This window comes from Aquarana catesbeiana, linkage group LG12 (assembly GCF_042186555.1).
Source record: "Aquarana catesbeiana isolate 2022-GZ linkage group LG12, ASM4218655v1, whole genome shotgun sequence".
In the NCBI taxonomy this organism is placed as follows: Eukaryota; Metazoa; Chordata; class Amphibia; order Anura; family Ranidae; genus Aquarana; species Aquarana catesbeiana.
In genome coordinates, this window is record NC_133335.1 from 25,567,701 (window position 1) to 25,594,517 (window position 26,817).

Sequence of the window (26,817 nt, forward strand, 5' to 3'; positions counted from 1 at the left end):
GGTTGCCACTGAGCGGGGCAGGGGACGTCCCTGAGGGGAATTTGGGAAGCCACTGACGGGAGCAGGGGGGAGGTCACTGAGGTGGGAGCAGGGGGGAGGTCACTGAGGTGGTAGCAGGGGTGGTCACTGAGGTGGGAGCAGGGGGTGGTCACTGAGGTGGTAGCAGGGGGGGTCACTGAGGTGGTAGCAGGAGGGCACCACTGAGGTGGTAGCAGGAGGGCGCCACTGAGGTGGTAGCAGGAGGGCGCCACTGAGGTGGTAGCAGGAGGGCGCCACTGAGGTGGGAGCAGGGAGAGGTCATTGAGGTGGGAGCAGGGGGGAGGTCACTGAGGGGGAGCAGGGGGAGGTCACTGAGGGGGAGGTCACTGGCGGGAGCAGGGGGCGCCACGGGGGGGGGCAGAAAGTGGTTGCCACTGAGCGGGGCAGGGGACGTCCCTGAGGGGAATTTGGGAAGCCACTGACGGGAGCAGGGGGGGTCACTGAGGTGGGAGCAGGGGGAGGTCACTGACTGAGGTGAGCAGGGGATGCCACTGCGGGTAGCTTGGGACGCCACTGATGGGAACAGGGGATGGACTGGCAAGCCCTGTGATCTGGTTACACTGTAAGGTTCTGAGACTTGAATGCTCATTCCTTTTGGGGAAACTTGGAGTATATGAGCTTTGCTCAGGACACATACAAATGCCCTGAATGAGATTTGAGTCTGGGGCAAGGATGTCCATGCCATGAACTGGTACAAGACCAGGGACCCAAATGCACCAGTTCATTCCTCCCCTTCTATATGCTTTCCTACAGAGCCCGATTCTCCATTGGCATTTAGAAATCAACCCTCAACACGTTGATTCTCCCCAATTTTGCGTTTTTCTAGCGCATGTCACTGTCCTTGGGTTAGTTGTTTTTCTGTATTGCCGTTCTTTAACGCTGCACTGCATTCTTTTTGGTGCACCCAATGCTACTGCTTATGTGTGTACTGTGCCATATATATACATTATCATGGTCGTGCGAGATGATTATTAAGTACAGTGCCTTGCAAAAGTATTTATCCCCCCTTGGTTTTTTACCTATTTTGTTAAATTACAGCCTTTAGTTCAATGTTTTTTTTAATCTGAATTATATGTGATGGATCAGAACACAATAGTCTAAGTTGGTGACGTAAAATTTGAAAAATATATACATAAAACTATTTTTCAACTAAAAAAAATGATAATTGGCATGTGCGTATGTATTCACCCCCTTTGTTATGAAGCCCATAAAAAGCTCTGGTGCAACCAATTACCTTCAGATGTCACATAATTAGTGAAATGATGTCCACCTGTGTGCAATCTAAGTGTCACATGATCTGTCATTACATATACACACCTTTTTGAAAGGCCCCAGAGGCTGCAACACCTAAGCAAGAGGCACCACTAACCAAACACTGCCATGAAGACCAAGGACCTCTCCAAACACGTAAGGGACAATGTTGTTGAGAAGTACAAGTCAGGGTTAGGTTATAAAAAAAAATATCCAAATCTTTGATGATCCCTAGGAGCACCATCAAATCTATCATAACCAAATGGAAAGAACATGGCACAACAGCAAACCTGCCAAAAGATGACCGCACACCAAAACTCACGGACCGGGCAAGGAGGGCATTAATCAGAGAGGCAGCACAGAGATCTAAGGTAACCCTGGAGGAGCTGCAGAGTTCCACAGAAAAGACTGGAGTATCTGTACATAGGATGACATTAAGCCGTACGCTCCATAGATTTGGGCTTTATGACAGAGTGGCCAGAAGAAAGCCATTTCTTTCAGCAAAAAACAAAATGGCACGTTTTTGGGTTTGCGAAAAGGCATGTGGGAGACTCTCAAAATGTATGGAGGAAGGTGCTCTGGTCTGATGAGACTAAAATTGAACTTTTGGGCCATCAAAGAAAACGCTATGTCTGGCGCAAACCCAACACATCACATCACCCAAAGAACACCATCCCCACTGTGAAACATGGCGGTGGCAGCATCATGCTGTGGGGATATTTTTCAGCAGTCGGGACTGGGAAACTGGTCAGAGTTGAGGGAAAGATGGATGGTGCAAAATACAGGGATATTCTTGAGCAAAACCTGTACCACTCTGTGTGTGATTTGAGGCTAGGATGGAGGTTCACCTTCCAGCAGGACAATGACCCCAAACACACTGCTAAAGCAACACTTGAGTGGTTTATGGGGAAACATGGAAATGTGTTGGAATGGCCTAGTCAAAGCCCAGACCTCAATCCAATAGACAATCTGTGGTCAGACTTAAAGATTGCTGTTCACAAGCGCAAACCATCCAACTTGAAGGAGCTGGAGCAGTTTTGCAAGGAGGAATGGGCAAAAATCTCAGTGGTAAGAAGTGGCAAGCTCATAGAGACTTATCCAAAGCGACTTGGAGCTGTGATAGCCGCGAAAGGTGCCTCTACAAAGTATTGACTTTAGGGGGTGAATAGTTATGCACATTGACTTTTTCTGTTATTTTGTCCTATTTGTTTGCCTCACAATAAAAAAAAAAAAAAACATCTTCAAAGTTGTGGGTATGTTCAGTAAATTAAATGATGCAAATCCTAAAACAATCCATGTTAATTCCATGTTGTCAGGCAACAAAACACGAAAAATGCCAAGGGGGGTGAATACTTTTGCAAGGCACTGTACTTCAAAAGTGGAAAAAATACCTGAAATCCGTTTTTTTTTTCCCCCTGCCATTTAAAGACCAGCCCTAACAAAAGGTGCAGTGTAGGCCTTATGGATCCCTTATCCCAGTACCAGTCCTCTATAGCTCACTATGTGAACCGCAAAACGGACTGAACAAAGAATGTCTTAACAGCCAAACCAGTATTCTTTTGAACCCAGAGTCCCTCTGTACATTTAGGGTTGGTTTGCTTTTTAAATAAGCACTTATCTTTTGTTGTATTTTTTTTTTTTTCCTGGCTGGCACAAATGCTGCTGGCCGGTGACGGGCTTTCTGGCAGGTGGAAGTAGGTCGTTGTACATTACAGCGAGGTCTTAGCATTATTGTTGTGCGTCATGTGTTCCATTGTGTGAATTTGTGATGGCATGCAAAGAGCAGAGCTGGCGGTGATGTACCGCGGGAAAGGGGGAGGTGTGGGCAAAAGGGGGCCCGAGGCTAGCGCATTTCATGCTAAAAGCCGAGCACATTAGGTAGGCTGTTGGCCTCTGTTTTGGATTTGCTGTCCCCAGGGCCCAGATGGAGAGATGGACTTGTGAATTTCTGCAGCTTTTCCAGCCTCCTTCTCTCACATCTTGCATATGAAGACATATGCTGGTGGGGGGGGGGGGGGTCCAAGGCTGCTGAAAAAATGTCCTCTTTTGGTCATTTATCATTATCACTTCCCTCAAAGCAGTTATAAAGACCTGCCTTAAAAAGAAATATGTAGGCTGCCATTGGGAACCCTGTGAAAAATCTTGAACCTGGCTGTTCCACTGGCATCAATACATTTGTTACTGTTCTTCAATTGGTTTGCAGATCAGAAAACTCAAAAGACTTCATCCACAAACTTGTTCCGGGTTGGTGACCCGGTAGGGTTTGAATCCAAAGGCTTAGTATGACAGCCTGGCAATTCGAATTTTCAAGAAGAGCCTTAGTGGATGTCCCAAGAAAAGCTTACTTTTCAGGTGGTTGTAGGGTGCTGGTTTTGACTAGAGTCTTTTCTGTCCCCTTGCAAACATCTTTTCTTCTACCAAGTAAACCTAAAAAAGGATGACGCCTGTTTTCTGCCACTGGAGTTTATTTTTCATGGTCTAAGCCTCACCTGCTGACACAGGTCCCACGTTCCCCCAGTGCATTGTCAAACCTGCCTTTACACGCACATGAACTTTTAATGGCGTCATGGTCCATAGGGTTCAAAATGGAGTTGGCCCACCCTTTGCAGCTATAACGGCTTCAACTCTTCTGGGAAGGCCGTCCACAAGGTTTAGGAGTGTGTCTATGGGAATGTTTGACCATTCTTCCAGAAACACATTTGTGAGGTCAGGCACTGATGTTGGACCAGAAGACCTGGCTCGCAGTCTCCGCTCTAATTCATTCCAAAGTTGTTCTATCAGGTTGAGGTCAAGACTCTGTGCAGGCCAGTCAAGTTCCTCTACCCTAAACTCGCTCATCCATGTCTTTATGGACCTTGCTTTGTGCACTGGTGCGCAGTCATATTAGAACGGAAGGGGCCTGTTCCCACAAAGTTGGGAGCATGAAATTGTCCAAAATATCTTGGTATGCTGACGCCTTAAAGGGGTTGTAAACCCTCAGGGTTTTTCACCTTAATGCAGTCTATGCATTAAGGTGAAAAACCTCCTGTGATGCAGCTGCCCCCCTTTTACTTATCTGAACCTAGTCTTTCCAGTGATGGGGATGAGCACACCAGCTCCAGCCGGTGTCTCGGGCCCTGATTGGATAGATTGATAGTGGCGCAGCCATTGGCTCCCGCTGCTGTCAATCAAATCCAATTACGCGGAAGTCGGGGGGCGGGGCTGAATCCTGATGTCTGCGTCAATAGACGCAACAGCAGGACACGGGAGCGTGCCCGCACGAGTGTCCCCAGAGGGAGAGCGGCTCTCGAACGGGGCACTCGAGAAGAGGAGGAGCGCCGCTGAGGATCGGGGCCACTCTGTGCAAAACCAACTGCACAGAAGGAGCTAAGTATGACATGTTTGTTAAAAAAATAAAACAAACCTTTAGATATCCTTTAAGCATTCCCTTCACTGGAACAAAGGGGCCAAGCCCAACCACTGAAAAACAACCCTCCTCCACCAAATGATTTGGCCTGTACAGAAAGCAAGGTCCATAAAGACATAGCTTAGCAAGTTTGGGGTGGAGGAACTTGACTGGCCTGCACAGAGTCCTGACCCCAACCCGATAGAACACCTTTGGGATGAATTGGAGCGGAGACTGAGAGCCAGGCCTTCTCGTCCAACATCAGTGCCTGACCTCACAAATGTGCTTCTGGAAGAATTGTCAAACCTTCCATAGACGCACTTCTAATCCTTGTGGACAGCCTTCCCAGAAGAGTTGAAGCTGTTATAGCTGCAAAGGGTTGGCCGACTCAATATTGAACCCTACGGACTAAGACTGGGATGTCATTTAAAGATCGTGTGCGTGTAAAGGCAGGCTATTTAGAGTACTTTTCTATTTCCCCACGCTGCTCCAGCATTGAGCAGGTTAAAACCATGGCTCCTTTCAGCCCGCCTGCCAAGGAAGCAGGAAAGCTGCAGGTCAGCAGAATAATGGTTGGATCCGGCTCCCTACTGATGTTGGTGGATCCAATTTCATTTGTTAAAAGCCTTAAATAAATGAAATGCGGTTTATTGCAGCTGATTTGGCAGTTGTGTTGGTGTAACACTTGTCTTTCTATTACACAGTTGTCTCTAATTTCTCCAGTATCTTTTTAATTTTTTTTTTTTTTTTTTTTTACACTTGTTTTGTCATTGCAATTTTATTAACAGCTCACTGGCAGTGGGTATGTCAGTAGACTGGCTGAACCTGTATTACGTAAATTTGGATGGGTAAAGCAGTTCATAAGTCCTTGATGATGATAATATCTACACTAAATGGCTAATTGACGCCAGACCTTCACACCTACATGATCTTGTTGGACACTCCATTCCAAAATATGGAGTTGGCCCAGCAAACATCCTCCGCTCTCCTTGAAAAGCTCTTTTGAGCGTGTCTGTTGGAATGTTTGCATAATAATCCATTTGTGAGGTCAGGTACTGAGGTTAGATGAGAAAACATGGCTCTCCCTCGGAGATCCAATTCATCCAAAAGTTGTTCTGTAGGGTTGTGGTCAGGACTGATGTTGGAGAAGACCTAGCTCAGAATCTTCATTCCAGTTCATCCCAAAGTTGTTCTGTAGGGTTGAGGTCAGGACTGATGTTGGAGAAGAAGACCTGGCTCACAATCCTCATTCCAATTAATCTCAGGTTTATGTACTTGTTTGTCCTCCACTCCAAACTCCTCAACCTATGTCTTTATGTAGCACAGAGGTGAAGTCATGATGGAACAGAAAACGTCTTTCACCAAACTCCTGGAAGACCTTATAGTCTAAAATGTCTTTTGTGTGTTGTAGCATTAATGTTACCCTTCACTGGAAACCCCTGAACTCAATCAATTGGAGTGTCCATAGACTTTTGGCCTTTTAGGAAGGTGTGATGGTCACGTGTTAAGAACCTTCTGGCCATATAGCTTATATATTAATTGGATATTATGCTGTTTGCTATATTTTTGGAAGTGAGGGTCTCATTGTTGCATTCCCACCCACACTAGAAGAAGACCCATCAGAGTATTAGTGACTTAATTGGTTGTAGGCGATTTCCGGTCATTTTAGTATCTTCACGTCTGTCTTGATGATCAGTCACAGAGCTTTGTGGTCCATCAGGATTTGCCGCACTGTTCAGTCTGCAGACGTCAGCCTGTTAATGGGGGTGAAGGGTTAATTGCAAGAGACCACACCATAAAGTAGACTCTGTATTGATGTGATAACCTGATAAAATCATGTAGACAAAAGGAGCTGGCCATTGATTTCTTTTATGGCTTTAAAGCTAATGTACCCGCCATGTCTGTGCTGTCATTCCAGACAAAAGTGATTTTGTAGTTATGAGTAGAGCCTGTGGCTTCAAGTCAGCCCCTGGATTTTTATGTGTTTTGGATACTCCCAACACTGAGATCTCCCTGCTGTCCACCTGCGAGTTTAGGGTGTCCCAGCTCCTCCTGTTGTATTCTACATAATATAAATTAAATATAAAATTCCAGGATAATGGGCACAGCAGGTATGCAGACCTGGGAACTCTGCATAGGGATGGTGAGAACCAGTCAATGGACACCGCTCGTGTACAGACCCTATAACTCAACCCGGGGATGGTGGGCGCCTGTTATAATGGGCAAAGCAGGTGCACAGACCAGAGAACTCAGCTCAGGGATGGTGGGAACTCCTCATAATGGGCACAGCAGCTTTGCAGACCTGGGAACTCAGCTTAGGGATGGTGGAAATCGCCTCATAATGGGCACATCAGGTGTACAGACCCAGGAACTCGGCACAGGGATGGTGGAAACCCCTCATAATGGACATCAGGTGTGCAGATCCAGGAACTCTGCTCAGGGTTGGTGAGAACCCCTTAGGCTATATTTCCACTGATCTGACATGAAAGTCATACAACTTCTGATCTGTCTTTGCCCTGCGACTTCATGTCTTACTTCCATGCGACTTCAATGGACGGGATCTGACTTTGATCCAACCATACCAGGCCCTTTGAGTCTGGTATGCATCTCAAGGGGGAACCCTATGCCAAATAAAAAAAAAAAATTGAAAATGGCGTGCTCCCCCCCCCCCCCCAAGACCATACCAGACCCTTATCCAAACATACAGCATGGCAGGTCAGAAAAGGGGGGGGGGGGGGGTTGCGAGTGAGCACCCCCTGGGGACCATACCAGTCAACATCTCCTCAACGGGGGGGGGGGTTGTCACATGGGGTGAGTCTCATGGTGTTGTCACCGGATGGCCAAGCTCCATGGCTGTATAAGAACTGGCAGACATCACAGATGACATAATGACCGGAGGAAAAAGACACGTTCAAGCTACGACTGGGGGACATTGTTCATTTTTATTAAAGCACTTGTCAAAAACTGTCTTTTTATTTACACTACACTGCTTTTTTTGGGGGGTGAATGGGTACAAAGTACCCCATACTCATTCACATGGGGGGGGGGGGCAGGGACCGGGGGGCTCCCAGATTCTGATAAGGACCTGGGGGGCTCCCAGATTCTGATAAGCCCTCTGCCCGCAGATCCCCACAACCACCGATCGGGGTTGTTGAGAAGAGGCCCTTGTCCCCATCAACATCGGGACAAGGTGCTTTTGGGTGGGGGGGCGCAGAGCCCCCTGCCCCACACACCCACCCCCCCATGTTGAGGGCATGTGGCCTGGTATGGTCCGGGGGGGGGCTCTTGTTCATTTCCCCACCCCCTCTTTCCTGACCTGCCGAGCTGCATGCTCGGATAAGGGTCTGTTATGGTATGGACTGACACAAGTCAAACCAGTTAAGACGGCTCTCATAGGGAACCATTGGTTTTGACATGTCATGCGACTTGTGCTTTGGAAGTCAGAGTGCCTGTCAGACCAGTGTGAACCGGCCCTTATAATGAGAACTGCAGGTGTTCAGACCAGAGAACTCAGCACAGGATTTGTTGGAACTCCTCATAATAGTCATAGCAAGTGTACAGACCTGGGAACTGCAGGGATGGTGGGAGTGCATTCAGAGGTCCAACCAACGAGTCCCCGAGGGATGGAATACACTGTCAGGTGGCTTTAGAGGGACATGGCAAGGAGTGTCTGGCCATTTGAAAGAATTGTTCCAGTGTCACAGGGTACCTTTTTGATTCTTCTGGAGGACCTTTCTATCCATAGAGAGATAATTACTGTCCCCCAGGAGTAAGAAGAGAAAGGGCATGCTTGAAATCTAAAGCATTGTTTGCTACAGTCATGAAGTTTACACACCCCCCTCACCCAAAACTTTGGACCACAGGTTTCCCAAAACAGGTGACCAGACCTTATTGGTCAGTGTAAGCCTGGCCATACATTTATACTGTACAATTTTCCTTTAGGTTTACCAAAACCATATAATATGAGGTCAAACTTAAACACTTTCCATTTGTATGCGATCACCACTACATAGTTGAAGGTAAAGCTAAATGAAATTGAATAAGAAAATTGTATAATGTATGGCCAGACTAACAATGTAAATGAATGGAGATAATAATTATATTGTCTCTGAAAGCATCTCGCCTCCTGACAGCCTCCATTTCTTGTGGCTTGGAGTAATTTGCATAAAACAGATTTACCAAAGCGCATTTTCTAAAACCACAAATTAATTTCAATTTTTCACAATCTAATTATCGGAGCTCTGGATCCCACGAGTCGGCGCTTTGTTCCTGTTATTTCCAGGAAATTTTAGCAAACCGTTCTAGCCATAGACAGATTGCGTTTTGTAATTGTCACTGGTTAATTCATTATATCGGATCTGGAGCCTCGGAGACGGGTGTGCTGCGTATACAGGCCTGTGTGATAGATGATCGCCAACCGCGTATCTATGCGTTATCTATGTACTACCCAAGAACAAAAGGTGGCTGCATTCGTTTTTCTTTTTTTTTTTTTTTCAGTCTTTTTTCGCCAGGTGGTCCTATCGATCCTAGGGTGACAGCCCTCACTCACCATACGGTTTCTACGGAGGAGCGTATACAACAACAAAATCTGCATTTTGTATAATATTTGATACTTGAAGGGTACGCAATTATAAGAATCATAAAATCGTCAAATTATTTGACTGAATTGAGACTCCTAAAACGTGAATATATTATTATGGACATTTCTGACTTTGGGCTGGATGGTCCTCAGAGTAATTGCTTCTCTGTTGATTGTCCCAACCGTTCACTGATCCGATCCCATAGAGCTCATTTATTTGAATTGTGGGTTGGTCATCTTGCATTATCCCAAGCAAAACCCATATAGAAGATTCTCGTTCCTCTGAGGACGAAATACAGCCTATTCAAAATGTGTTGGTAGTGAAAAGAATTGTACCCAACATGCTCTGATCATTATCATGGCCTGATATATTTTATTTTTATCTTTGTTATTTTAACCACTTTAATACCAGGCTATAGCCGATATACGACTACAGCATGGCTCTCAGGTTCTGGGAAGGGCTCCCCCTGGGGCATGCATCGAGGAGTGTCTGACACAGCGGATCACAGATGGGGGGTAAAGGGCCAATCACAGCAGCCCTTTAATATGTGATCAGCTGTGTCCATTTACATCTGGTCACATGTAAACAGACTCGCTGGCAATAGGCTCTCTCTTCCAGACACATTGTGTGAGGAAAGGAGCGCAGTGAGTACAGCATTTACATTGATAATCAGTGCAGCTTATCGGTACCCATCAGTGCCCCATGGTGCAGCCTCATCATTGCCCCACAGTGCAGCCTCATCATTGCCCATCAGTGCCCCACAGTGCAGCCTCATCATTGCCCCACAGTGCAGCCTCATCATTGCCCCATAGTGGAGCCTCATCATTGCCCCACAGTGCAGCCTCATCAGGGCAGCCTCATCAGTGCCCCACAGTGCAGCCTCATCAGGGCAGCCTCATCAGTGCCCCACAGTGCAGCCTCATCAGTGCCCCACAGTGCAGCCTCATCAGGGCAGCCTCATCAGTGCCCCACAGTGCAGCCTCATCAGTGCCCCACAGTGGAGCCTCATCATTGCCCATCAGTGCCCCACAGTGCAGCCTCATCATTGCCCCACAGTGCAGCCTCATCATTGCCCCACAGTGCAGCCTCATCATTGCCCCACAGTGCAGCCTCATCATTGCCCCACAGTGCAGCCTCATCATTGCCCCACAGTGCAGCCTCATCATTGCCCCACAGTTCAGCCTCATCATTGCCCCACAGTGCAGCCTCATCAGTGCCCCACAGTGCAGCCTCATCATTGCCCCACAGTGGAGTCTCATCATTGCCCATGAGCGCCCCACAGTGCAGCCTCATCATTGCCCATCAGTGCCCCATAGTTCAGCCTCATCATTGCCCAACAGTGCCCCACAGTGCAGCCTCATCAGTGCCCCACAGTGCAGCCTCATCAGTGCCCCACAGTGCAGCCTCATCAGTGCCCCACAGTGCAGCCTCATCAGTGCCCCACAGTGCAGCCTCATCATTGCCCATCAGTGCCCCACAGTGCAGCCTCATCATTGCCCCACAGTGGAGCCTCATCATTGCCCAACAGTGCCCCAGAGTGCAGCCTCATCAGTGCCCCAGAGTGCAGCCTCATCAGTGCCCCAGAGTGCAGCCTCATCAGTGCCCCAGAGTGCAGCCTCATCAGTGCCCCAGAGTGCAGCCTCATCAGTGCCCCATCATTGCTCCACAGTGCAGCCTCATCATTGCCCATCAGTGCCCCACAGTGCAGCCTCATCAGTGCCCATCAGTGCCCCACAGTGCAGCCTCATCAGTGCCCATCAGTGCCCCACAGTGCAGCCTCATCAGTGCCCCACAGTGCAGCCTCATCAGTGCCCCACAGTGCAGCCTCATCAGTGCCCCACAGTGCAGCCTCATCAGTGCCCCACAGTGCAGCCTCATCAGTGCCCCACAGTGCAGCCTCATCAGTGCCCCACAGTGCAGCCTCATCAGTTCACATCTGTGAAGAAGAAAAATTACTTATTTGCAACATTTTAAAAAAAGACTTTTTTTTTTATTATTTGCAGTTTTTTTTAGTGGTGATTAAATACCACCAAAAAAGCTCTATCTGTTTAAAAAAAAAAAAAAAAAAAAAAAAAATTTAATATGAGTGTAGTGTAGCATGACCGGAGCAATTGTCATTTAAAATGTGACAGCGCTGAAAGCTGGAAATTGGCCTGGGCAGGGAGGGGGTGAAAGTAAGCGGTGTTGAAATGGTTTAACATGCTTCTAATAGATGACATTATATAGATTGCTGTGTGTGTGTAGAGGCAGAATGCCCGAAAAGTCCCATTTAAACATAGTGAGGTATATTACTATGAGGCTGGTAACCTTTATTACATTAACCTTTATTACAGCACAATATCTTACATCATTTTTCCACCTTAAAGATTTGAAGAATTTGCATTTACACATTTCATGTTTTACATATTTCTTCACTGGAAGTATAGCCGCTTCTTTACGCGTTTCAGCAACAATGTTCACTTCCTCAGGGTAGTACTGTATATGGTAGAAATCTAGAATATATAAATATTAACAGATACATTGTTTTATCATTCATTGTCTTTATAGGTATATCAATCTCTGTACATTGATCTATAAAGATATATGTCCTTATAAAGAATAGCCAGCCGTGATTTTAAAAGATCAGGTGATTCTTGCTTCACAGATGCCCCCCCAGAGCTGGCTGAATGCAGACCACATGAGATATCTATAGATTTGTAATGATCAATCTGCAGGCCAAATAGAAGAAATCGAATAGGATGCTTCATCCACACTGTACAGCTCAGATGAACAAATCTCCTCCTGCAGCTTTCCCCGCCAGCTGTCAAAATACCTGAACAGCAGCTGTATCTAATGGGATGCAGGTGCTGTTCAGCTGACAATTTTCCTTCCATCTCTTGGGTGTTGGGTGGGAGGTGGCCTATAGGGGCCACCCAATGAGCGGTTTTGGCTGGTTCTCCTAACAGGGAGAGAATGCTGAGGCAGGGTGCTAGGGGATGTTTTCAGGAAGCTATGTACAGCCCCTCCCACCAACCATGGGCTGTCTGCATTGCCTAGAGAAGCACAGAGACCCAGTGATGACATGTATAAAAAGAAGGTCTGTAATAAAATGGGAAAGGTGCCTTAGCATGAGGAAACAGAACAGTGGCGGCTGGTGCTCAGTTTTTTGAAGGGGGGGGGCAAACATCCCCCCCACCACCACCAGATCCGCACTCACCCTATCCACAGTTGCGGCTTCTCCTCCCATCTAATCCGGTCTTAAGATCCGCCTCCTGTCCTGATTGGCTGGGAGGAGGAGCTGGATGACAATAGCAAATATTGATTCGCTAATGTCACATGTGGTTGGGTTCTGCACCCCAAGCCCAACTTTCTTGAAGCTAATTAGAGCCTCCTTCTCTAATCATGTGCTTCCAAAAAAAAAACTCAGTCCGGCGCCCTGCATGGAAACTAGGGGGGCGTCGCCCCTTATAGACCGGCCACCGCTGAAACAGAGGATCCAGGGGAGGCAAAATAGAAACAAATTAAACTTCAGCTTTAAGCCCTGGTTCAAACCAGTGCGGCTTGAAATTCCACGATTTCAAAATGGCAGATCGGTGCGATTTGTACCTCCCCCCGATTTCATTGCGGTTTGCGACTTCATTTAACAGAAGTCCATGCAAGTTGCAATGAGATCCCCCAAAAAAGTAGTGCAGGAACCTTTTTCAAAGTTGCTGCAACTTGAATAACATCAATTTGAACGCTTCCATTGCCGGTAATGGGGGTGCGACTTGAACCAGGGCTTAGGCAATTTCAAATTCAATTTCTGCAGCTTTGAGTAAAATAATCCCTGGGGATCCTGCCATGCAGCTCCTCCTTCCTTTTAAAGGGAGACCACTATCCCCACTTGTGCTCCCACATTGTGACCCTGCAAACTAAGCACCTGGTGGAGACTACAAGCGGCCGTGTTGACTCATACATTGCATAGACATGGTCCGCCATTGTCGCCATCAGGACGCCGGTACAGAGCAATAATGTTCATGTAAGCATGAAGTGGTGGATAGAGGCTGCAGGAGATCAGCAGCACTGATATGGGTAGAAGGATTAAAAAACAAAACAAAAACATTTGATGTAAAGTAGAGCTGCATGATTAATCGTCAAGAATCATTATCGTGATTCTTTCCCCGTTGCGATCCTGATAAAAGTGTTTCACGATTCTTGCTATGCAAAGAATTCTCTCCGCTCTTCTGAAGCCACAGCCATCAAAAGAAAGGAAGAAAAAGATCTGGGCAGTCTGCCAAGAATCACAACATTCTTTAGCAGTTGAACTATGTCTAAACATTGTAACAATTTATCAATGGAATAGACTTCTTGTGTAAATGAATTAAGTTTAACAATCTAAACACTAAACCTTTTTCTGATATTTGTTAGTTTTAAGTTAAAAATCATTTTTTTTTTCTGCTAGAAAATTACTTAGAACCCCCAAACATATTATATATATATATATATATATATATATATATATATATATAATTTTTTTAGTAGAGACCCTAGAGAATAAAATGGTGGTTGTTGCAATATTTTATGTCACACTGTATTTGCGCAGCGTTCTTTCAGCGGTCTTTAATTTTTTGGGAAAAAATTACTTTAATGAATTAAAAAAAAAAACAAAAAAAAAAAACAGTAAAGTTAGTCCAATTTTTTTTTTTTTTTTTTTTTTTGTATAATGCGAAATATTTTACGTCGCGAGAATCATGAGCGAATCGTGATCTTTTTATTCTAAGCAAGAAAATCGTGATTCTCATTTTGGCCAGAATCGTGCAGCTCTAATGTAAGGGAACTAAAGATAATGACCTTCGTGGTAAGATTGCGTATTTCCTACGAGCTGTATTGTAATTCTGCATCCGCAGGATCAGGGTTAAAGATGGAGTTTTGCTTTAAGAAAGGTGCTGATGGTGGAAAGACCGGGAGAAAATGCTGAAGTGACTTTATTGACTGGAGAGAAGCACTCTGTTAAATTTGAGATCCTCCGGGTGTCCAGAGAATAATAACCCCCCCCCCCCATCCTATAGTGCCTATCCCATGGGTTCCTGCAATTATCCGCTTCCTCAGCCTCTAAGTCCTGGAGGTGTCAAAGCCTCATCTGTCATGTAGGAGGCCAAGCAATGTTCACAGTATTGTGGGGAAGGGATGGCACTTTTGTTCATGAACCGCTCTATATGTTCACATTTGCAGTGAACTAAGACTAGGAAATGTATTCTGTATCCAAATGTGTCTTATTTAGACTTCAGATCAAAGGAGAATCCAGTTCCTGCCATTGCTGGGCTCCCTTGAAAATGATAGAAGACTGGCTGTCATGCTGATCCTGCTGCTCCAATATTTTGAGTCACTGGCCCTAAACAAGTGTTCATACCGGGACTTCTGACTTGATAACATGTTTTTGCTTGGAGTCAGTAGTCTAGTATAGCAGCCATACAATTTGCGTTTTTAGGTGGCCTGTAGCTCCTCCTAATGGCTTGCATTGAGTCAGTGGTGTACCATAGCAGCCAGGCAATTTAGCATTTTAGGTAGCCGATAGAGTTGGGCCGAAAACCCCCTGTTCGGTTTGCTCCCGAACATGTAAAAAGTTCAGACCCGAGCTCCCAACTCGATTAAAATCTATGGGACCCATACTTCAAAAATCAAAAGTGCCCATTTTTGTAGGCTTCTATGCAAGTTATTGCCCATAAAAAGGTTATGGGGGGCCGGATACTGCCCTGGGGGACATGTATCAATGCAAACCATTTTTATTTTAAAAAGATCATTTTTACAGGAGCAGTGATTTTAATGATGCTTAAAATAAAAAAAACACTAAAAATGAAAAAAATCCTTTAAATATAGTGCCTGGGGGGTCCCCTACCTGTCTGCCTGTAAAGTGGCACATCTGTATCATGTATAGAACCTGCTGCAGCAAAACAGATGTTTTATAAAGAAAACAAAAATGACATTTAAATTGCCGGCAGTAAAAAAAATGTTACAAAAAAAAAAAATGGCACCCCACACCAAAATAAAAAAAATAAAAACAGCGCGGGGTCCCCCCTCAAAATCCATACCAGACCCTTATCTGAGCATGGGAGTAGGGGGGATGAGCGAGCGCCCCCCCCCCTCCTGAACCATACCAGGTCACATGCCTTCAACATGCGATGGGGACAAGGGCCTATTCTGGACAACCCTGGGCTGTGGTTGTGGGTGTGTGCGGGCAGGGGGACCCCATGCCTTTTTTATTTTGGCATGAAGTTTCCCTTGAAATTCATACCAGACCGTAAGGGCCTGGTATGGACTTGGGGGCGGGGAACCCCAGGCTGTTTTTTTTTTTTTTTTAATTTTTTTATTGCTGGCAGTGTGTGTGTGTGTGTGTGTGTGTTGTTTTTTTTTTTTTTTATTGTTTTTTTTTTTTTTTCTCAATTCAGCTGTCAGTGGGGAAGCCCGTTGACAGCTGATGACTCATTCGTTGTTAAGGACGCAGCGGCCGGCTTCCCGGCCCGCTCCTTAACCAGCTATTCACTGTGTCCCGATTGGGCAAAGCTTTGCCCAATCAGGGCTTAGAATGCACTGTGCAGCATGCAGTGCATTGTGGGGCGCTCGGAGGGCGAACATCCCGCTCAGTGCCTCACAAATTCGGGTGTTCACCGAACAGGCGGTTTGGGTCGAACTTTTGATCGGCCCGAACTGCTCGCCCAACTCTAGTAGTGTGTGTGTATATAATATAATCTCTGACAATTCAGTCCTGGGATTAACACAGCTCTGCCACACAACACAGTCCACTCTGACCAGGCAGAAGTCCTGATTTTTCTCTGCTACAGTTAAGGCAAACTAAGGGCTCTATTTATTAACCTTCACTTTGCGAATGACTCAAATAATTCTATCATTTGTCTAATATGTTTATTACCTGTGATCATTGGCTCCATCTAGTGTCCATAATGCAAAATTTTCCTCATTGAGGTATTTCAGAAAAATAATTTATTATGGCCATTAGATGGAGCTGAAGATGACATGAGATACACATATTAGGCAAAGTACAGGAATTATTGACGATGGCTGTGCAAATGTCTCATTCTTTTAAAAAAAAAAAATGGACCCATTATGGTTCTTGTTCCTCCCCCACCCTGTGACTGGGCAGTGAAGGAAGAATCAGCAGGCTGATGAGCTGATCCCTCTGTCATTCTACTCCTATCAGCACATCACATGTTGGCACTTGAATACTGCACTGCTATTAATTAGAAAGTAATTAGAAAGTACAGGGACTACAAGAGACTGATACCAGGTCACATTTAGATATTTACACTGCTTGAGTAAAAAAAAAAAATACTGGTACTTCGATTACAGAACTGTTTTTGTGTCATTCTTGATATCTTTATGATGTACAGTGTTTGCTTTGCCCACTCACATGATTTAATGAATGGCACTATAAAGTCATATATCTTATTTTTATTCCAGGTTCCTGCTTGTCTTCTCCTGTCTGGTCCTCTCTGTGTTCTCCACCATTAAAGAGTATGAAGAGAAATCAGAAGGAGCGCTCTATATTCTGGTATGTGAAGCAGTTGTCCATGCTCTGTGAGACAAAGACGTGAATGCTATAGCTGTTTATTCTGACCCTGCTTTGCTATATAGTCATTTATAGTCTAGTGTCCTGGGTACCAGCCATCTACAGTCTAGTGTCCTGAGTACCAGCCATCTACAGTCTAGTGTCCTGGGTACCAGCCATCTACAGTCTAGTGTCCTGGGTACCAGCCATCTACAGTCTAGTGTCCTGGGTACCAGCCATCTACAGTCTAGTGTCCTGGGTACCAGCCATCTACAGTCTAGTGTCCTGGGTACCAGCCATCTACAGTCTAGTGTCCTGGGTACCAGCCATCTACAGTCTAGTGTCCTGGGTACCAGCCATCTACAGTCTAGTGTCCTGAGTACCGGCCATCTATCGTCTGGTGTCCTGGGTACTGGGCATTCTCTATCTGGTGGCCTGGGTACCGGCCATCTACAGTCTGGTGGCCTAAATATTAGTCATCTGCAGTCTTGTGTCCCCAGTACATTTAAAGTCTGGTGTCCTGAGGCTTAGGTGCAAAAACGCTCAGCTTCTGAACGTTTGATGGGTCAGTGAAAAATGTATTGCTGAAAAGGGTTCATTTAATAGCTCAAACTTCCCAACCAGCCAGCGACCAACTGGATTGACCTGTCTAACAATATGCGTTAAGAACAGGGGTTTAGTCTGCACACATTTGCAAATACATGTGTAAGCTATAGGCCCCGTCAAGGCACCCTGTTTTCTCTAGTCCCGAACTCTAACTTTGATGAACTCTCATTGTAGAGACTCACTGAAGTTAGAGTTAGAGACTACAAAAAAAAAAAACGGGGTGCCCTGACTGGGCCTTTAGCTTACGCATGTATCTGCAATTGTGTGCAGACTAAACTCCTGTTCTTAACGCATATTGTTAGACAGGTCAATTCAGTTGGTCGCTGGTTTGTAAGTTTGACATGCATCACCCTTCCAGTACTTGCTGCATAGACCAGTTATAGGTGGGGGCAGTGGCCACTTGTTTGTTCATTTTAATAGCTTACCATTCACCGTGGCCAGGAAGATCACATGCCTGGCAGAGATTGCTGTGCATGCGTAACTTTGTGGAGACTTGTAACTGTCAATCAAAGTGTGAGTGGTGCTGCTGTCCTTCATCAACGCACAATGGTTCCTGCTGGTCCGCTCTTTTTCTTTGTCAGTCTAATCCTCATAAAAGAGACATTGCTCCTCAAACGCATTGATTGATAGTTACAGGTCTTCGGATTCTTTTGAACATTTAACATACATCTGAATATAAATTGTTCTATAGAGTTTCATTTGCATCCATATTGACTTTTTGAAACCCTGATAAAGTGGGGCTTGTGACCCTAAAACGAGTTGGCTGTGTGATCAGAAGAAGATGATCTGTATTGGGTTTTGAACAATTTTCTCAAATTGCCTTTCAGGACAACCTTAGAGAGAGCTCAGCTCCACCCATTTTCCAGGAAACACATGCAGCCTTTAAATCCCTCCTCCATGGCTTCAGTTATTTTGTTTTCTCTGCCGTGGTGGAAGTGCATACTGGAACCAGGGCGCATGCTCTCTCCAAGGTGGAGGGAGAAGGCTTACCCTAAAGTGTGTCTGCCTGGAGTGCAGTGACCATCCCAGCACCCAAACCCCCCCTCCCCCCCAGTATGGGTGGGGGGTGTTTCGGTGTCCTCAGCCTCTCCAGCTCGGGTAGCAATGGCCTGCAGGAGGTATCTAGGTCTTAGTGCCCGGGGTCCACAGGTATGGCTCAGGTGGCTGGGCAGGATGCCGCTGCTGGTCGGTGGCGTGTCCCGCATGGCGGTTTGGGGCCCTGGCTGGCGGGTGACGTCACGTCTGGTGACGCGGCTTCCTGTGGGGGTGTGGCGGCAAGTGGTTCCCGTCGCCTGGAACACAGAGGCCAAGGGGACGGGTCTATCGACCGGCGCTTCCGTTTCCGGCCCTTGTTGATGATCCCGGGACTGGGTAATTTAAAACCAGATGGCTCTTTTTCTCAGTCCCCACTGCGCTCTCTGCTAAGGATGGACAAGAGACCGACAGCTACGGCAGAAGCAGGTGCCCCAGGCACCGGTCAGGCACAGGTAAGAGGGGTATAGTGGTACCTTAATTCTTCTCCATATGGGCTTATGCTTGGTTATTTGTGTATCCTCCCTGCAGGGAGCCTGTGGCTGCACGGTCAGAGGTAACTTCGCTTGGACCCTGCAGTTTGGACATGGTGGTTGCTGTAACTGTGGTTTTGCACTTCTGGGGGCACCTTTCCCTTCTGTCTGGCGGTGGTCTATTTTTTGCACTAAGGGCAGGAAAGTGTTCAGGGACCATTATGTGAATTTCATTTATTCTCATTGCAGGGAAAAGCGTTGGGAAAAACCAAGCATTCCAACCCACCAAGTCAGAGAAAATGCCCTTTCTGCAAGAACCCACTCAGGGATTCGTGGCAGAAAGCAATGTGCAGGTCCTGTATTAAGGAGTTGGTTGAAGAAGAAACATCCCAGCAATACAAGGACTTGTTCTCTTCAGTACGAGAGCTTACAAAACTATGCCGATACAGAGCCCGGCAGGTCAGGTTGAGCCCCACCGTCAAGCCCTAGGGCATCCAAATCTATAACAGCAGAAGTTGTTGACTCAGGGGAGGGAGGGAAGAGTAGTGGCGACTCGTGAAGTTTTAGGATGGGGGGCGCCAGACCCAGCCCTACCTTTTTGACCCCTCCCACTTTCCCATAAGCCCCACTCTTTGTATAATCCACCCACTCGGTCCCCTCTAATGCACTTGCTTCCACCCATAGTGTCAAGAGTATACAGCTCAGCATCACAGGACATAGTATACAGCTCAGCCTCACAGATAGGGAAGAAGAGGAAGATGATAGCCGAGCCTCTAGGTACAAATTATCACTGGAGGAACTGGATGACCTTTTGAGAGCGATCTACACTACCCTTGAGATCCAGGAGGAGAAGGTGCAACTGTCGGTTCATGATAAAATGTACCAAGGACTAGATGACACTAAACAGAGTGTTTCCAGTCCATAGAATCCTCTCGGAAGCAGTGAAGAAAGAATGAAAGGTTCTTGAGAGAGGCCCCTTCTCTTCCATGACCCTTAGGAGAAGGTTTCCCTTCGAAGATAAGGAGACAGAGATATGGAATAAGAAACCCCGTGCAGATGCAGCATTCTCACAGGTTTCCCGTCGCACAGACCTAGCATTTGAAGATGTGGGGGTGCTGAAGGATGCAATGGATAAAAGAGCGGACTCCCTCTTGAAAAAAAGCGTGGGATTCCACATTGGCCAGCCTCAAACCTGCTATGGCTTTAACGGTTGTGGCAGAAAACCTAGAATACTGGTTAGAGAAGCTGAAGAGCCATGTAGAGGCGGGTACGTCATGGAAATAAATTTTGGAGTCCTTTCCATTGATACTGAAGGCAGTAAAATACATGGCTGATGCATCAGCCGAATCAGTAAAGATGTCAGCAAGGTCGTCAGCGCCGGTGAACTCAGCCAGACTTGCTGTCTGGTGACACCGCTTCCAAGATAAAATTATGTGGCCTACTTTTTTCAGATGATCTTCTTTTTGGTCCAGACCTCGAAACGATCTTGGACAGGACAGCTGACTAGAAAAAGGCTTTCCCTTTCAAAAAAGAAACAACCGATCAAGAATTTTCGTGCTATTCAACAGCCCCACAAAAATAGGGATCAAGACCAGAAGAACCGTTGGGTCTCCCAAAGGGATAAGGGAAGAGGAAGAGTTCTCTTCAGATCCCCCTAAGAACAAATGACAATCTCCCCCCCCCCCCCCTCCACCAAATCTTGAACCATCGCAGGAGATGAAGTTCCTGGGTTATACGATAAACTTGGTGCTTCAAAAAGTTTTTCTGCCACGAGGAGATGGAGAAGATTTAATCTGCGGTGAGACAGATTCAAATCAAACTCTCAGTTTTAGTCCAATCAGCCATGGCAATTTTAGGACTTCTCACGGCGTCGGTCCCAGCCATAAAGTGGGCCAGACTACATTCCAGACCTTTCCAGATGAATATCTTACAAACATGGTCACACCAGGAGTTGCTAGGTAGCTGTGCTACACTTTTCCCCCCTTCTCCCTGATACTGCTGGTACTAAGGAAAATACCAAGCTGATCCTGGTCACTCCCTTCTGGCCAAATAGACCCTGGTTCACAACATTTCTAAACCTGGCCGCAAAACCTCCATGGAAGCTGCCGCCCAGAAAGGACCTGCTAATACAGGGATCTGTGAACCATCTGGAAGCAGACCGGTTACATCGAACTGCTTAGTTTCCGACGAAGACCTCCTAAAGGCCAAGGGACTGTCTGATAAATTAGTGAAGACCCTACTCTCCAGCAGGAAGGAAGTAACTTGGGCCATATACCTGAAAGTTTGGAAAAAGTTCAATTCCTGGTGAACTTCTAAAGGCCACCCAGGTCAAAAATTTTGTCTCGGTCTTAGAATTTCTCCATGACGGAATGGAGAAGGGGGCTGGCACCCAACACCCTGAAAACTTAGATGGCGGCTCTAATAGTTTTTTTCAAGAAGAGGTCTTAATTTCAAGATTTTTTAGGGCACTTGCACGGAATAGGCTGGTAGCCCTTAAAGTTTTTCCCAGTTGGGATTTGTCTGTTGTTTTACAGGGTCTCACGGGAGCTCCGTTTGAACCCTTACAGAAAGCATCCTTAAAAAGCTTAGTTCTTAAAACAATTTTTCTGGTAACCATCACGTTGGCAAGAAGAGTCAGCGAGCTTCAGACCCTGGCGGTCACAGAACCCTTTCTAAAGGTTTTTCAGAGCGGGTAATCCTTCAAACGGATCCAGCATTTCTACCTAAGGTTTCTTCAACTTTTCACCGTTCACAAGAAATAGTCTTGCCCACTTTCTACTCAGCTCCTGCCAATCCAGGAGAATAAGCTTTCCACACACTGGATGCGAGGAGATGCCTGCTACACTTTCTAACAGTTACCAAAGAATTTAGAAAATAAAACACTCTCTTTGTGATATTCTCACATTCACGTAAAGGGGAAAAAAGCTTCCAAAAGCACTCTGAGCAGGTAGCTTAAATGGGCAATCACGGAGGCCTACAAAGCTAAGGGAGAAATGCCCCCCTCAGGTATTGCTGCTCATTCTACGAGATAAGCGGCAGTTTCCTGGGCCAAAAAGGTCGGTGCTATGCCTGAACAAGTATGCAAGGCTGCCAAATGGTCCAGCTTCTCAACATTTCTCCGACATCAGAAGTTGTACCTACTGTCCGCCGCAGTTTAAGGAAGGTACTGCAGGCAGTGATCCCAACCTAGGGTAAGTTTCTCAGTTATCCGCTCCAAGGTTGTCCTAAAAGGCGATTTGAGAAAGACTTTGTTAGACTTACCGGTGACGGTATTTCTAAGAGCCTTTCAGGACAACCGTTGCTTCCCTCCCTTTTATCTTAGAAGTTTTAAGCATCTATCATGGTCGTTTGGTGGTTTTCTGTGCTTTGTTTTCCAGTATGTTGGAGACCACACAATAACTGAAGCCATGGTGGAAGAGGAGGGATTTAAAGGCTGCATGTGTTTCCTGGAAAATGGGCGGAACTGCGCTCTCTTCAAGGTTGTCACTGGTAAGTCTAACTAAGTCTTTTTTATCTTCATCTGGTTTATATGTTAGAAGCTGAACCTGTCTTATATTCGCTTCTCCCACAGGAAATCGTCACCATTGTGGTCTTTGGCGTGGAGTACTTTGTGCGGATCTGGCCGCCGGCTGCTGCTGCCGCTACCCGGGGATGGAGGGGGAGGTTGAAATTTGCCCGCAAACCGTTCTGCGTTATTGGTGAGGAAAATTATGTTAATTGTCCTTAACTGCGGGAAAATGGCATTGTCCTATGCCGGGCTGTTTACAGAAGATTTTAGTGTGCAGCTAAAAAAAAAATCTACTCCCCTAACTGTATCTAAGTATCACTAACTAAAAAGAATGCACTAACACTTAACCTAACCACTAACAAAAATCCTTAAGAGCCCTTGCACACTGGGGCGGGGGGCGGCGTCGGCGGGTAAAACCCTTCGCTATTATTAGCGGCGTTTTACCGTCGGTATGCGGGCCGCTAGCGAGGGGGTTTTACACCCCGCTAGCGGCCGAGAAAGGGTTAAATACCACCGCAAAGCGCCTCTGCAGAGGCGCTTTGCCGGCGGTATAGCCGCGCCGTCCCATTGATTTCAATGGGCAGGAGCGGTAAAGGAGCGGTATACACACCGCTCCTTCACCGCTCCGAAGATGCTGCTGGCAGGACTTTTTTTACCGTCCTGCCAGCGCATCGCTCCAGTGTGCAAGCCCTCGGGGCTTGCACACTGGAATGAAAGCAGCGGCACTTTCGGGGCGGTTTGCAGGCGCTATTATTAGCGCAATAGCGCCTGCAAACCGCCCCAGTGTGCAAGGCTCTTAAGCATAGCCTGAAACCTACCCCCCTAAACCCTAATCTCCAAAAACCTACCCAACAGTGAGCCTGATGAGCTGATTCATCCACTGGCTTGTCATATGTGTTGGATACCAACTCAGCACAGGATGGTGGGAACCCCTTATAATGGGGCACAGCAGGTATACAGACCTGGGAACTCGGCACAGGGATGGTGGGAACCCCTGTCGAAGTGGTGGTGCAGGACATTCTGGGTGAGGTTGGGCAGATTCAGGATCTTGAGAAAGACAGGTGGCAGCAGGAGGCCTGGATAAGGGTGTGGAGGAATATCAGGACTCTGTAGCTGCTGCCTGTTGATCTTGGGGTGTGCGGCTTTTCTTTGTATTCTTGATTCACTCCCCTAGATTTTCAGATCAAATATATTTTTGATAAAAGGCTACATGAATGGTGACGGTGATGTTCCTTAGTCTGGCTCTCTCGTAGGGATTATGTTGTGCGCAATTTGGTTTGCACCATTTATTATGTTCTTGTTTTGTATAGTCATATTCAATTATTTTACAAATATGTTTTATTTATTTATTATGGTTTTATTGTATATAAGTTATTGTTTTGTAAGATTTTTCAATAAACAAAATTAACCCCTCATAATGGGGACAGCAGGTGTACAGACCCGGGAACTCAGCACAGGTATAGTGGGAGTCTTGCATAATGAGCACAGCAGGTGTACAGACACAGGAACTCGGCACAGGGATGGCGGGAACCCCTCATAATGGGCACAGCAGGTGTACAGACCCAGGAACACAGACATTCCCCAGTAATAGTATACTTTTATGTCCTGGGTTTGTATGTTGTGTATGTCATTTAACAAGTCAGTCAAGCAATTTTACAAACAGAATTGATCATCTTCCTCAAGCTGCACCAGGACCATCAAGGTCCCTTCTGCTTCCAGTTTCCAGATTTTAAGCGTATCAAAGAAGGCCTCCTCATCACATCCTATATTTTATTAGTCCCCAAGCTTGAGGTGAGCAAGGAGCCTACACATATATAAAGAGATCCCTTCTTCTTTGTTAAAGCACCAAGAACAGGAAATATATAAGTATTATTATGTTTAACAATAAAACCTTGTTAAATGTTAAATATTACATTTAAATATTTCACAGGAGCAGGAGGCAATTTACTATTATGCTGTGAATGGCCCATGATTTGATCTCTGGCCATTGGGGGGGTCTATACTACACACACACTTACACATTTACACACTTTCTCTTTAACAAGTTAAAGTTGGAAGTTGAAAGCCTCTCTTTGCCGGTTTATAAGGCCCTGTATGGATCTTCAATTAGACAGAAGCAGTTAACAAGTGAGCAGTTAGTGCTCATTATATTAGCAGGTGATACAGTATGACATAGGGGGGTGGAGCCTGTTCTTTAACCCCAATGCAGAAGCAAACTCCTTTTCTCCCCTTCCCTCTTTGCAGATATCTTGGTGTTGATCGCCTCCATAGCGGTCCTGTCGGCGGGATCCCAGGGGAATGTGTTTGCCACCTCAGCCCTGAGGAGTCTGAGGTTTCTACAGATCCTGCGTATGATTCGTATGGACCGGAGAGGAGGAACGTGGAAACTGCTGGGGTCCGTCGTGTATGCGCACAGCAAGGTGACCTTTAGAGGGGCATTAGATCTGACCTCCGGCCTTCTCTTCAGTCTTGCACAGTTGTGCACTCTCCTCCCCCCCTAATTTCACTGCACCCTGTGAGCTTGTATCCGCAGGCTTCATTAAAATAATTCCTGTAGATCCTGCCATGAAGGTCCTTTCTGTTGTGGGATGACAATGATCTGTGTCCATCTCCCCAATGTCCTCCTGTGTTGTCACCCATTCTCATGGACTTCCAATGGGGGCGATAGGTGGCCATTTCAACACACATTACACCGTCCCAGTCCAATGTTGTCACCATCAGGAAACCCGCCCTGAGAAATGCCATGCGGCCATCACCGGAGTTCATGTAAACGGGAAGTGGCTGCAAAGAGGCTGCAGGTGATGAGAAGCATCTGCCCTCCCCCTTCAATGCACAGTCTTGTATTTATTGATACAGTACAGGTCCTCTTTGCATCCTTCTTTTACTCTGATCTTTGTAAACGCCTTCTGTGTTCCCCTGCAGGAACTGATAACAGCCTGGTACATTGGCTTCCTCTGCCTCATCCTGGCATCTTTCCTGGTCTACCTGGCAGAGAAGGAGGAGAACAGCGACATGTTTGACACCTACGCAGACGCCCTGTGGTGGGGCCTGGTGAGTCTCTCATTATAGAGGAAGATAAATAAAAAATTTTAAGGGGAATTCCAGACAAAACTGTAGAAGGGTAAGACCCCTGTAAGCTTTATATGGCTGTCTGCGCCCCTTTGGGGAGATTCCCTCATTTCTTGTTTGGGTGATTATCAGAGCTACGGAAGAAATTAGAGGACATTCTGTATGACATAAGATTCCCTCGGAAGCAGGAAGTGAAGGGAGATGGCCCAGTGGGGTCAGACAACTCTAAAGGTTTTTTTTCTTCTTTTAGGCTGCATTTACACCTGAGCATTTTCAGCTCGTAAAACGCCCAACAAGCAAAATCCCATTCATTACAACGGCACCTGTTCACATCTGAGTATTTTGTCACCTGAAGCAAAATGCCTGAAGCTCAAAGTACATGAGCTTCTTTTTAGGCAGATTACAGGCGTTTTTCTGCTTTTTACATTGGTGACCTTTTTGACCTTTACAAAATCGCGGCAAAAAAACGTGACTTTCTGCCTGAAAAAAATACGCTCAGGTGTGAATGCAACTAGTGCTGAAGGGTGACTATAACCCTAATCAGACGCTTATTGTCATTATCCACCTTGGGTGTTTCCTTTCACTGGGACAGTAAGTGAAGGGAAAACAACCCCAGAAAACAGAAACAAAAATCTGATAGGGGTTCAAGCCCCTCCTCGCTCTTCTCTACTAAAAATGTTTGGACTTTCACTTTTAATAGAGGCACTGAAATGTGCTTACCTTTCCTGGATCCTGGAGTAAATGCTGCCCCAGGCTCCCTTCAGTCCTTGGAACAGTTTTTATGTTTATTGCGTGAAAAAAAAAAAAAAATATATATATATATATATATATATATATATATATATATATATATATATATATATATATATATATATATATATATATATATATATATATATATATATATATATATATATATATATTCTTTCTCTATTTCTCTCTTTCTCACTCTCTCTTACTCTCTCTCACTCTCTCTCACTCTCTCTTATCTATGATTTATCTTAGCAGCCTATTACTCTATGAATGATTGACTATACATGTACAGGCGCATTTCAAAAATTTAAATATCATCAAAAAGTTAATTTATTTCAGTAATTCAATTCAAAAAGTGAAATTCCTATATTATATTATACACAAAGTGATATATTTCAAGCATTTTTTTAAACATTTTGAAATATTGTGAAAAAGTTCAATACAGGGGGTCCCCGGCTTACAAACAAGATAGGGACTTTAGGTTTGTTCTAAGTTGAATCTGTAAGTCGGAACAGGTACATTTTTTAAGTGTAGCTCCAGCCAAAAAATCTATTTTTAAGTTTTGTAGATAGCATAGGGAAGGGTTATCACCCCTGTAACAT

The 26,817-nt window shown here is 45.8% G+C and overlaps 1 protein-coding gene across 1 annotated transcript in view; it reads left to right on the top strand.

Moving 5' to 3' along the window:
• The window catches only part of LOC141114022 (potassium voltage-gated channel subfamily KQT member 2-like), a gene marked incomplete at its 3' end in the record, with an annotated part of 59,952 nt that extends 34,508 nt beyond the window's left edge, over window positions 1-25,444 (top strand). Inside the window, 4 exon segments of the mRNA XM_073607445.1 lie at window positions 16,687-16,777; window positions 22,457-22,583; window positions 24,638-24,813; window positions 25,316-25,444. Of these exon segments, the coding sequence (XP_073463546.1) occupies window positions 16,687-16,777; window positions 22,457-22,583; window positions 24,638-24,813; window positions 25,316-25,444 (523 nt within the window).
• Window positions 25,445-26,817: the final 1,373 nt, after the last annotated feature.